Source organism: Nematolebias whitei, chromosome 13 (genome assembly GCF_014905685.2).
Source record: "Nematolebias whitei isolate Nwh7 chromosome 13, NemWhi1, whole genome shotgun sequence".
NCBI classification, from domain to species: domain Eukaryota; kingdom Metazoa; phylum Chordata; class Actinopteri; order Cyprinodontiformes; family Rivulidae; genus Nematolebias; species Nematolebias whitei.
The window spans coordinates 17,276,922-17,289,418 of record NC_056510.1 but is presented as its reverse complement, the minus strand read 5'-3'; the positions used below and the strand labels follow the sequence as shown (position 1 = coordinate 17,289,418).

The window sequence follows — 12,497 nt, the reverse complement described above, 5'->3', positions numbered from 1 at the left end:
TTTGTCCACTGGTATGTTGGAGAGGGAATGGAGGAAGGAGAGTTCTCTGAGGCCAGAGAAGACATGGCTGCCCTGGAGAAAGATTATGAGGAGGTTGGGTTTGACTCATTTGAAGAAGATGAAGAAGGAGAGGAATATTGAAGAGGCAAAATAAGTCTTTACTTGGGGGAGGGGGGTGTTGCGGCGGGGAGGGATGTTTTGATGTTAGTTTGTAATAAACATGTAAGATAGGTTTGCATTTGCTTTTTAAAGTTATTTTCAGTGTATGATGTAATGTTCTTTTCTTCTGTGCCATCATTTTTTTTTTTTGACAAAGTGTCTGTTGAGCTTTCATACTGAATCAATAAAGTTCCATAACATAATTCTGGATTGTGTTGCTCAATAAATCTTCCTCCTGCATACAATGCCTGTTTTTTTTCATTCATTCAACCTTTTATTTATGCAGGTTCATCCCATTGAGACTCTGGGACTCATTTACAAGAGAGAGCTGATTTTAACAGAGTGATGACAACAAAGACAACAATAGACAATCATAAAGGATTCATACAAATTGAGAATAAGTGAAAATAAATTGGTATTAAAAAATGTAACCAAAAATAAAAAAAAACAGCTAGTTTGCTTTTTTGAATTCAAAACGTTAGTGAAAATTCTGTTTTCATACAGCATGGGCCATTTTTTCTTTGTCTCCGTTGTCACATTTTTGTACAATATACTGAAGCTTTAAGACATGTAATAATGACATAAGCACATTTTTAGATGACAATGAACGCCAAAAAGTAAATATCTGAATTTAATATGCAAAAATGCACTTATAAAGACTACTCATGTATGATAATGCTGGCTCAAACTCTTACAACTTAAAAAAAAATCTCACCTAAACTCCTTTAAATGAATGAAACTTGGCTTCTGATGGCTGCTTGTGATTGGCGGTTGCTCAGCAACGACACAGACGCTTCACTTTTTACCGGAAGTGCGTAAGCTAAAGGAAAATATGGCGTGCAACATTTTACATGTACTAGTAAATTATCTGGCGTCAGCCTCTTCGTTTAGCGCTTTCTTTTTGTTTGTTTTTGTGGCTTTTGCAGCTGTAGGAACAACAAAATGTGACAGTGTTTTCTCTGCTAGTCAAACGGCTTCTGTTTCCGTCGCTGCGGCTAAAGAGCTCCGGTGAGTTTCCTGTTGTGTGTTAGCATAGCTAGTCAGGGGTGCTAAAGGTAATTTGACCAATTACCTTTTTATTATTTGTAGCGGTTGTGTTTCTTTTTATGGCAACTTTAGCTTCAAGTTATGATTGTCGCCTCTCGCATATGCGTTTTTCTTAGTTTTTCAGGCTTGAACGCGTATTTGAAGCTTAATCTCAAAGAGAGCGACTTAATAGGTTTTACGTGTAACACCCATAAATCTATTAAACTCATACAGCCAGGACTTACCAAATCACTATCATGCTGTTAAGATGTTCCCTATGAAATCTCCCACAGAGTTACTTTCTCTTTCATCCATTTTCTCATTCATTCATCCCTTCATTGTTAATAAAATATAATTAATTGCATAGAGAACACATCAGAGCTTCTATTGCCAACAATAATAATAGTGGGGTTTTTTTTCCCCTAAAGGAAGATTTACTCATTTATTGTTTTATAGTGATGGAGGCAAGATTGACCAAATAAATCTTTACAAGTTTGGTGTTAAATATTTTTCTTTTGTTTCTCTATTTCATCACAGGTACCTTTTATATGATGTAAACCCTCCGGAAGGATTTAATCTGCGGAGAGATGTTTATATCCGCATGGCTTCCATGATCAAAACTTTAAGGAAAGAGGGAGACGACTGGGTATTAGTTCTTCCCCCATGGGGTCGCCTCTACCACTGGCAAAGTCCGGACCTCCACCAGATCCGTATCCCGTGGGGAGAATTCTTCAGCCTCACCAGTCTGCAGGCCAATGTGCCTGTTATTGAGTATGAGGAATTTATTGCAGGTGATTACATTTATCTGAAGCTCTGTTGAGGCATAATCAGTACATGTGATCGTGTTGTTTATTTAAACACTGTTTCCGATACTGTTAAAACACACAATGATTACTGCCTCTCAGTTTAATTATGTTTAAAAATCGATACTCATTTAGACCTTTTTTGTTTTTATTTTGGATGTAGAAAATGGAGGGCCATTTATTGATCAAGTTCTGGTACTGCAGAACTATGCTGAGGGATGGACTGATGGGAAATGGGAAGAAAAAGTTGATGAGAGGCCATGTATTGAGAAGGTGATGTACTCCAAAGATAAGCAGGGCTACTACAGGTACAATAACACAATTAACCGGCATAATGATATCAATGTAATATAAATTTAATTTAATGAAGTTTTTTTTTTTTTTGTCAAAAACTAATAGTGTGAAATAATGAGAGCATACTGAAAATGAAAATACCATATTTGAAAAAAAGTCATTAAATATGTTGAGCTTGATAAAATAGACAATTATGCTTTAGATACAGTATTTGCAAACTCCCATTCCCAACATTATTATTAATATCTTGGTGTGTTTTCATACCTGTACATTTATTTTCTCTTTTCATCTTATCTGCCTTATTTTGTATGTTTCCACAGAGGATGGTTTTGGGGCTATGAGGAAACAAGAGCTCGAAATGTAACATGCATATCGGCTCAAGGTCATGCCTCAATCATGGCCCCCGTTCTTCAGAAAAACTTCTCTGCAACGTGAGTTGATAGACTAACATTTAAACACAGGAAGCTTTTTTATATGTTTTTTTTAATTTATGTATTTATCAGTAATTACTTTAATAAGAGAGGCAAAAGCAAACATTTAGACATGGGTCACTTTTTAAAAGTTCTTTAACATGCATGTTTTTAAGTCTTAAAAACATTAATTTTAGGCTGCTTTCAAGCCCACTTCCTTTGCAAAAGATGGGTGATCCCAATGGGATTAGTCAGATTAAATAAAGGCTAATTAATAAATGTAAAACTTTATTGAGACATGGGTTTGACTATACCTGCTGATGTTGTATATCTTATATCTGAGAAGCGTTCTTTAGCTTGTGTTGTGGAAAAAAGGAGATTTCCAGATAGACCAAGGTGTAGTTCATCAGATTTATTACAAAGCTTTGGAGAGCAGTCCAGCAGTTGCAGAACATTAATGCACTTACAAGATCACACTCTTATCAATGCCCTCATCCGTCTGAAAACACTGATCTGCTCTAACTTCCTGAACCGGACAAGTTAGTTTTATAGAATAACCTTGTAGTATGACATATGCAGGATATATTCATACATTTCGCGAGTTCTTCATTTTTCTGACTGTGTAAGTGTCGTGCATTGATTTTAACAGAAATGTAACAGAGACGTTATTTACCTTTGACCCATCAAAATGAATGCGGTCATTTATTTGCAGAATCAAAGTTTAACATCAAACATTTACATTGATTTGGCAAAATATGAAAACAATAACATGGCTAGTTTCACAGGAAGTGGGACAATACGGCGATTGTCCTCACTTTTCAGCAGAAACAGCAGACATCAATCACACGGCGGTGATTGAGAACTTTGCTTCAGATATTTCTAAAATATCTGTAATGATTTAAGGAGAAAGGAGAGTTTAAGATGGAAAATGGAGATTTATCTTACAGAGAGATGTGTGAGGGAATTAATCTGTTTGACCAGAAACGTGCACGCTCCTTCAGTTCTCAGCTTGGTCACGGTACGCTTGGTCGAAGTAGAACTTTTACCTGGTTGACGATAGGTCAGCGTCGGTATAGAATCCTTCCTTTGACTCTTTCAGCGTCTCCGTTGAGAACAGCTAAGATACTTCGAGAGTCGTGCGAGGTTATCCAAACAGAAGTTATAATCCCCAAAATTGTCTCTGGATTCTGGATTCCAATAGAAGCATTCTGGACGCCTGCGTTAGCATCCAAGAACTCTGAACTCTTTAACTCTCTTCAGAGAGTTAAAGTCTGGAACTCTTCTCCAGGAAAACTTTCAAGCTCTGAAAACTCCCATGTTGAACTCAAAACTGAGCGCACCCCGCTGGACTGGGAAGTTGCCACATTTAAATGGGTCGACTTCCGGGTCATTTGAGAGCTTTTTGATTGGTCGATGGACCAGAAAGAGGTGTGGTTTGTGATGTAAGGTGTTATGAAAAGTCAAGGATTGTTTTAGTGACAGACAGAAAGATTATTGGAGAACTTCAGACTTCGTGGAGTCTCTACCCCTATTATCTGCTGTAAAAGTTAAACATGACATTTCTTTTTCAGTAAACTTTTAGTTGACCGAAACTTGAACCTTAACACACACTTACAAAACTTGCTCATTTAAGACAGAAAAATCAAGAAATGCATATTAACCTGATTTCTTCTTAGAATGAGGAATAAAAATCATTACTTACTGTTTATGTAAATAAAAATGAGTAGTTCTCTTCAACCTGTAAACATTGAGTGAACTAACACAATTTGATTATCAAACATTTGTAAAATAGTAATGATCATAGAGAATTGTCATTTCTACTTGATTAATTCAAGAAAGAAAGTCTCAGGATGGGTCAAACTGTATTTCTGGATGCAGATCAATGAAATAACAGTTTCTGTCCCATCTGGTCAGATTTGACATCAGATCAAGTTCACTACAACCTCCAGTCCAGCCCTCAGCACCTTCTCCTTCTTCTAAATAATTTAAAATAGTTTATTTTAAATAAAAATCACATGCCGATCGTGTGGCTCATCCATCAATCAGCCAATTGTGTGTCATGTACAATCTTATTTTGAAAAACTGCGGTAGAGCGAGTGTGAAAAACGAACTGCAAAGTAGCGATTGACTACTGTAAATGAAATGAAAGTAAAGTAAATCTTCCAACAAAGTTCAGTCAGGTCCTCTGGACAGTTTCTTTTTTTTTTTTTTTTTTTTTAACATTTCGTCCTTCATCCAAAGAACTTCATCAGTCCATGGAGTCACAACAAACTCAGTACCACAAGCAGCACACTCACATAGTGGGCCAACCAGTTTGATGGTGATAAAAGTTTTGAACCACTTTGGCTATAACTGTCTCAGAGGAGTCAGTGGGGGAGAGGGGTGGACTCCAGAAACCAGCTTATCACCATCAAACTGGTTGGCCCACTATGTGAGTGTGCTGCTTGTGGTACTGAGTTTGTTGTGGCTCCTTGGACTGAAGAAGTCCTTTGGATGAAGTCCTTTGGATGAAGGACGAAATGTTTCAACAAAAAAAGAAACCATCCAGAGGACGTTGACTTAACTTTGTTAGATTTTTTTACCTGGATTAATGAACATGAATTTTGATAAAGTACCATAAATTTTGTTCTCAAGAACTTATTGTTGAAATATGAATTTTTTTTTTTTGCTTCATCAGAGTCCCATTTTGAGGCAGAGCAATACGCGCAAAACTAATTCTTCACACTTTTGACAGGCATTTCTGTTTCTTTTATTGAGATGATGCATTGATACTCAACAAATGTATATTATGATTTAACTAAAAAAAAAAAAAGAGTAAATGTGTGCTTTTTTTCTTTTTCTTTTAGATCAGTTATGCTTGATCGGGCAGAGACACTTCTTCATGACCACTATGCAGGGAAGGATTACTGGGATGTAAGTCAAGTAATATTGCCTGTTTTAGAAAACTTGTCAATGGGAATCATATTTGTGACCCATGCAGACAAAAAGTTGGAATGAGCACAATCTGCCATGACAAAATGAGTCTATAAGACACTGTGTAGTGATCCCACTAACTAAAATATCATAGAAACTTACTAATAATTCCTAATCACCATTTTTCTTTGCCGGCTGCCACAGCATGGAGAAATCCATTTATATAACATTTGGCATCTTTGTAAAGCTTGGCCATTCCCCTTTTAGGATAAATACAGGCTACCTGATGACATCATTCTCAGTTTGAAATCTCAATTTTTATTGGTCCACTAAAACTGTGATTTCAAACCAGCACCATCATGAACAAAGCTAGCTTGTGGCCAGGGCTGATGATACATTTCTAAATTTTAACAAACTGTGTATTGCTTTAAAGATGGGGAATTTGAAAATAATAATGCCTCAATATTTAAAAATTCCTCATTTTGATTTGTTTTGCCAGCACAGATCACTTTTTTATTTCTTTCTTCTTTTTTTTTTGTTTGTTTGTTTAGCTTTGAGTTATCTGATACAAAGGATATTTTTTGCATGACCATTTGTCCTTTGAATACAACTTCCAAACTATGATTAGATAATTTTTACAAACTATTTTTCAAGTAAAGGGAAGTCATACTTTGCTGCCTGTTTATATACCATATACATCTCTTGTGTTTTCTCTGTTTCCATTAGACTCGACGCAGCATGGTGTTTGCCAAGCACCTGCGACTCATAGGTGATGATTTCAGAGCAAAATACCTGAACTCTACAGATGACAGAGATCTTACGGTATATAATGAGGACTGGACTCGCATGAAAGTGAGTCATTGTGTATCCTAAGATAAGAGATAAGATAGAACTTTATTGATCCCGCGGGAACTCCTATTCTTATTCCTTTCCCTATTGTTATTAATATTATTACTATCTTATTATTAGTTTAGAAATTTTCCTTTTTTTTTGGAAGGGGAAAGCTGTTTTAAATGTTTACTTTCTATATGTACAAGGTAACAAGTTTTACCTTTCAAATAGATAGTGGTGTACACATCATGTTCATTATTGGTGTTTTTTATGATTTGTTGAATGATTTAGTACACGTTGTCACTGTTTGCAGCAGAAGCAGGCAGAAACTTCTAGTATCGAAATAACCAAAAACATGCATGTTAGGCCGCCTTCAGGCTCAGGCCTCCCTTGCAAAAGAGATCTGTGATCTCAATGGGATTTGCCTGGTTAAATAAAGGTTAATAATAATCAGTGTTATCAGAAATGGACAAACCCCATTTTAGCTTGCCTAAAATTTGACTCACCCAAGAAGAAAGGATTTTTCTGATTGTGCAATTATTATTTTTTTCATTCAACCTTTATTTATACAGGTTAGTCTCATTGAGCCGCAGGGAGTCATTTACAAGAGAGACGTGTTTTTTTTTAACAAAAAATGATAACAGTAAACAACAAAGACAATAGTAGACAATCCTAAAAGAAAGCATATAAATTGAGAAGACTAATTGAAAGAAAATGGTATTAAAAAACAAACAAAATGAAAACAGCTATTTTGTAAGTCGATGTAGAAAACTAAAAACAGGAACATGTCTGCATTGGTTTTTGCCATGAACTTAGCAGATGTTTGAAGCCACTTAGAGAGGTCAAGTTTGAGAGCTTCAGATCCTTTTACAAGATATTCCAGGAAACAGGAGCGGAGTAGGAGAAGGCCCTTTTGTCTAATTCTGTCCTCATTGAGGGAACACTGCAGGTAATAATGTTCTGAGAGCGCACGCTGTAGCTGCACTCACAGAGACATGTAGGAGGAGATGTATGAAGGCAACAGACCAAGAAGTGATTTAAAGATGAAAATGTACCAGTGAGAGAGTCTACGAGAAGTTACTGATGACCAGTTAACCAGTGAATACAGGGTGCAATGATTGGTACATGCAAAATGTGTATGATCGCTATACGTAGTGCCCTTTCCAGCTGTCAACTGTTGCTGTTATTTGACGCTCTTCAGTGTGATAGATACCTAACATTATTCTATATCTGCTTGCCTACAAGAACACAGGGCTATAAAAGATTAAGATGGAGTCAGAGTAACTTGTAAGAACACTAAAATCACAAAAATAAGCCAAGCCAGACATTACTAGGCATAATATTATTGCTTTTCTCCAAGTAGGCTGGTGACTTTGAAGAAAGCCCAAGAAGATTAACCCAGTTACTCAAAACAACTGGGTGTCTGGTGGTAGTAAAGTGGTCAAACTATTCTAATTATAACATAGCTGACCCCAAAATATCAGGACACTTTAGAGCTGATGCCAATACTCCTACATCTTTCTGCAAAATTGGGCCACACCATCTACAAGCTGTTCTTAGTAGGTTGTTGACTATTGTTAATTAGTACAACTGAACCAACCCTACATACAGTGCCTTGCGGAAGTATTCGTCCCCCTTGAACTTTTCAACCTTTTGCCACATTTCAGGCTTCAAACATAAAGATATAAAATTTAAATTTTTCATGAAGAATCAACAACAAGTGGGACACAATCATGAAGTGGAATGAAATTTATTGGATGTGTCAAACTTTTTTAACAAATAAAAAACTGAAAAGTGGGGCGTGCAATATTATTCGGCCCCTTTACTTTCATTGCAGCAAACTCACTCCAGAAGTTCAGTGAGGATCTGTGAATGATCCAATGTTGTCCCAAATGACTGATGATGACAAATAGAATCCACCTGTGTGTAATCAAGTCTCTGTATAAATGCACTTGCTCTGTGATAGTCTCAGGGTTCCATACAACATGTGCTAATGATCTGCCAAAACTACCATCATGAAAGAAGACAAATGATTCAAAGACTCAATGCAATAAATGTCAGATTTGACCCTGTAGGGCTGTTACAAGAAAATTCAAGTTCTGCAGGTACCAACATCTTGTTGAAATACCTGAAAAGGACTCAGTTGTTCGAGAGAATATGAGCGTTATTTATTCTTATGGATATAATTTATTTATTTTTTATTTTATTATTTTATTTTTTATTTTTTTAGCGACATTCCAGTTGACCATCTAAAACAGCAGATGGCGGTAATGCTTCAAAATCTTGAATGCCAACCGCCAAAGAAAAACTAAGAAGAAGAAGAAGTCTCAGGTTTTCTGTTCAAAGCGCAGAGAGCATCATGAAGACCAAGGAACACACCAGGCAGGTCCGAGATACTGTTGTGGAGAAGTTTAAAACCGGATTTGGATACAACAAGATTTCCCAAGCTTTAAACATCCCAAGGAGCACTGTGCAAGCAATCATATTGAAATGGAAGGAGTATCAGACCACTGCAAATCTACCAAGACCCGGCCGTCCCTCTAAACTTTCATCTGGAACAAGGAGAAGACTGATCAGAGATGCAGCCAAGAGGCCCATGATCACTCTGGATGAACTGCAGAGATCTACAGCTGAGGTGGGAGAGTCTGTCCTTAGGACAACAATCAGTCGTACACTGCACAAATCTGGCCTTTATGGAAAAGTGGCAAGAAGAAAGCCATTTCTCAAAGATATCCGTAAAAAGTGTTGTTTAAAGTTTGCCACAAGCACCTGGGAGACACACCAAACATGTGGAAGAAGGTGCTCTGGTCACATGAAACCAAAATCCAACTGTTTGGCCACAATGCAAAACAATATGTTTGGCGTAAAAGCAACACAGCTCGTCACCCTGAACACACCATCCCCACTGTCAAACATGGTGGTGGCAGCATCATGGTTTGGGCCTGCTTCTTGTCAGCAGGGACAGGGAAGATGGTCAGAATTGATGGGAAGATGGATGGGGCCAAATACAGGACAATTCTGGAAGAAAACCTGTTTGAGTCTGCAAGAGACCCGAGACTGGGACGGAGATTTATCTTCCAACAAGACAATGATCCAAAACATAAAGACAAATCTACAATGGAATGGTTCACAAATAAACATATCCAGGTGTTGGAATGGCCAAGTCAAAGTCCAGACCTGAATCCAATCGAGAACCTGTGGAAAGAGCTGAAGACTGCTGTTCACAAACGCTCTCCATCCAACCTCACTGAGCTCGAGCTGTGTTGCAAAGAAGAATGGGCAAGAATTTCAGTCTCTCCATGTGTAAAACTGATAGAGACATACCTCAAGAGACTTGCAGCTGGAACTGCAGCAAAAGGCGGCGCTACAAAGTATTAACGCAAGAGGGGCGAATAATATTGCATGCCCCACTTTTCAGTTTTTTATTTGTTAAAAAGTTTGACACATCCAATAAATTTCATTCCACTTCACGATTGTGTCCCACTTGTTGTTGATTCTTCACAAAAAATTAAATTTTTATATCTTTATGTTTGAAGCCTGAAATTTGGCAAAAGGTTGAAAAGTTCAAGAGGGCCGAATACTTTTGTAAGGCACTGTAAAGGATATCAAGGATTTCCTTAAGTCATTAGTAGTAATTAATCATTTGGCTTCTTTTTTATTTTATTTCCTTATTAGGCAAAACCTGGTTCAGCCAGAGGTGGTCCATATGTAGGGGTGCATCTGCGCCGTAAGGACTTCATCTGGGGTCACAGAGACGATGTGCCCAGCCTTAAGGGGGCCGTTAAGAAAGTCCGAAGCTTGATGAAAAAGCACAAACTCGACTCTGTGTTTATTGCAACGGATGCAGATGGAGACGGTAATACACAGCAATCCTAGGAACAAATACAATTTTGTTCATTCACATAAGCTAAGGGTTTTCTGATGTTTTCTAATGACTTTTATTTTTATTAAAACTCAAAAACAATTCAGACAACATTACCAACCCAAAAGAAGATACATGGGAATGTACCTACTAGAAGACAAGGAAATAAACAGTTATCACCATGTGAAATTTCTGTAATCTTGTAGAACTAAAGGAGCTGAAAAGGTTGTTGCCTGACATGGTTCGGTTTGAGCCATCCAAAGAAGACTTGGAGCTGCTGAAAGATGGAGGCGTGGCCATTATTGACCAGTGGATCTGCACTCATGCAAGGTATTTTGTCTTTAATGTGCTTTAGATTTTCATGAGAAATAAATGAAGCTGTTGTTTTGGTGCATTGTTTTTGTACTATTAGTGCTTAGCGTATTCTTAGTCTTGTGTATTCTTAGTTTAGTGAATGTAGTATATTTTTAGTTCATGACTCAGATCTTACTAATGTTTTCATTTACAGTTTGTGTTTTTGTTGGATGTAACTGGGACCCTGTGTACATAGTTTCATCCCACCTCATGTACCACGTGTGGTGTGTATGACAAATAAATATCTGACTCTTACTCTGTTTTAGGTTATCTTAAATATGTAGTGTGTATAATGACCAGCAGGGGGCACCATCTTCATAGAGCATAATAAACTAGTTTGCTTAGATGTCTAGGAGAAAATGACTTTAAAAATAAGCTAAATGCACAGTATGTAATAATAGACGTGTGGCACTTATTTAGATTTAAACTAATTTTAAAGCAATATTCTGTGTACTTAAAAAAGTTGTGATTAAAACAAATAATGTGCTGTTTCAGCAGTTCTGTCTGTTCTGTCACATTTAAAGACTTTCAAAAAGTAAATATGAAGAAAATAAATAATTAAAAATGTCAGCCAACATACAGCAGGTAATCTCTTGGTGATTATGTCTATACAATTTAAAACTTTATGCATGTATGATGTTCAGCATTGATCCTATATCACATAACATTTCACCTAGTTTTAAATACTCTTTTTTACAAGAGTGCAGTTTAGCTCAATTTCTATTAGATTATTTCAAAATTTGTAATTTAGCACCAGCAGTAAGTCAAATTATATATATTTTTTGTCTTTAAAAGTGCGTTTTTCATTGTATAAAAATCCATAATCTGTCTAAATGTGATGAGTTAATGTTAATTATAAAATAGATGTCAGAAAGTTTAAACCTCAAAACTTAACGGGCTTTGAGCTAATTATGACAATTTTAAGTTTAATGTGTTGTTTTCTTTGGAAACCAATTTAAATATCTTGTAATTTTTTTATTGTATAACACTGAGCCATGCTACTGTGTAGAAATATTCACAATCAAAATTTTTCTTTTCTCTACAGGATATTTTTCACACAGTCAGAAATTAAACTATTGAACCATTTTGATTTCCTAATTATGCTAAAGGTTAAAGCTACTCAATTAAACATTTAGAGTTTTAACAGAAACAAATTAGCCTGCTATTAAAAGTTTGCTGTGCTGTATCTCTTGGCCTCTCTTATTGGTTGTATATGTATATATATATTTTTTTCTGTTAGTTGTACTTCTAGACTTGCAGCAATATTAGCAGGTGCATTTTTTGAGGGTTTTTGTTTGTCAAAATAAAATGTGTGCCTCATGTGTGATTAACTGCATCAGCTGAAGTTTGTAATCTCTTCTGTTCTATTATGTTTGAGATTATTCATGGGAAACCAGTTGGGACACACTCTTGTGTAACATTAAATAGCTTAGATATTTTAGCCACACCATTTCTTTAATTCAAGCCTAAAACAATACCTCAACTTGTAAAACGAGTCCAGGTGACTCAAGATTGGCACATTCTCGTCTTCATCACTTATCCCTCTGGTTTCACCTCATTTTTTTAATTTTTTTTCTTTTCCAGAGTCTTCATTGGAACATCAGTGTCAACTTTCTCTTTCCGGATCCATGAGGAGAGAGAAATTCTGGGTTTTGACCCGAAAACCACATACAACCGTTTCTGTGGAGACTCTGAGAAACAGTGCGAGCAGCCCACACACTGGAAAATCGTTTACTGATGCTACCGCCGACTCTCCTGACACTCAAGTGCCAAAAACAGTGTTAACAGTGATATTTTGTCTAAAACAAAATACACGTTTTGTTCCTCAGTATTTCAGTGATTTTA

At 36.5% G+C, this 12,497-nt stretch overlaps 2 protein-coding genes across 2 annotated transcripts in view; both read left to right on the top strand.

The window, feature by feature from the left end:
* LOC119419563 (tubulin alpha chain-like) overlaps positions 1-219 on the top strand; it is a 1,676-nt gene extending 1,457 nt beyond the window's left edge. Inside the window, exon 3 of the mRNA XM_037686907.1 lies at positions 1-219. This exon is cut by the window's left edge and continues 504 nt beyond it. Within this exon, the coding sequence (XP_037542835.1) occupies positions 1-141 (141 nt within the window). The 3' untranslated portion in view covers positions 142-219.
* A 759-nt stretch (positions 220-978) lies between these two features.
* Positions 979-12,497, top strand: pofut2 (protein O-fucosyltransferase 2). The gene is made up of 9 exons (XM_037686906.1): positions 979-1,167; positions 1,723-1,976; positions 2,152-2,296; positions 2,603-2,713; positions 5,539-5,605; positions 6,332-6,457; positions 10,112-10,292; positions 10,505-10,628; positions 12,237-12,497. Exons 1-9 carry the CDS (start codon positions 992-994, stop codon positions 12,388-12,390), a joined length of 1,338 nt encoding a protein of 445 aa, XP_037542834.1. The 5' UTR covers positions 979-991; the 3' UTR covers positions 12,391-12,497.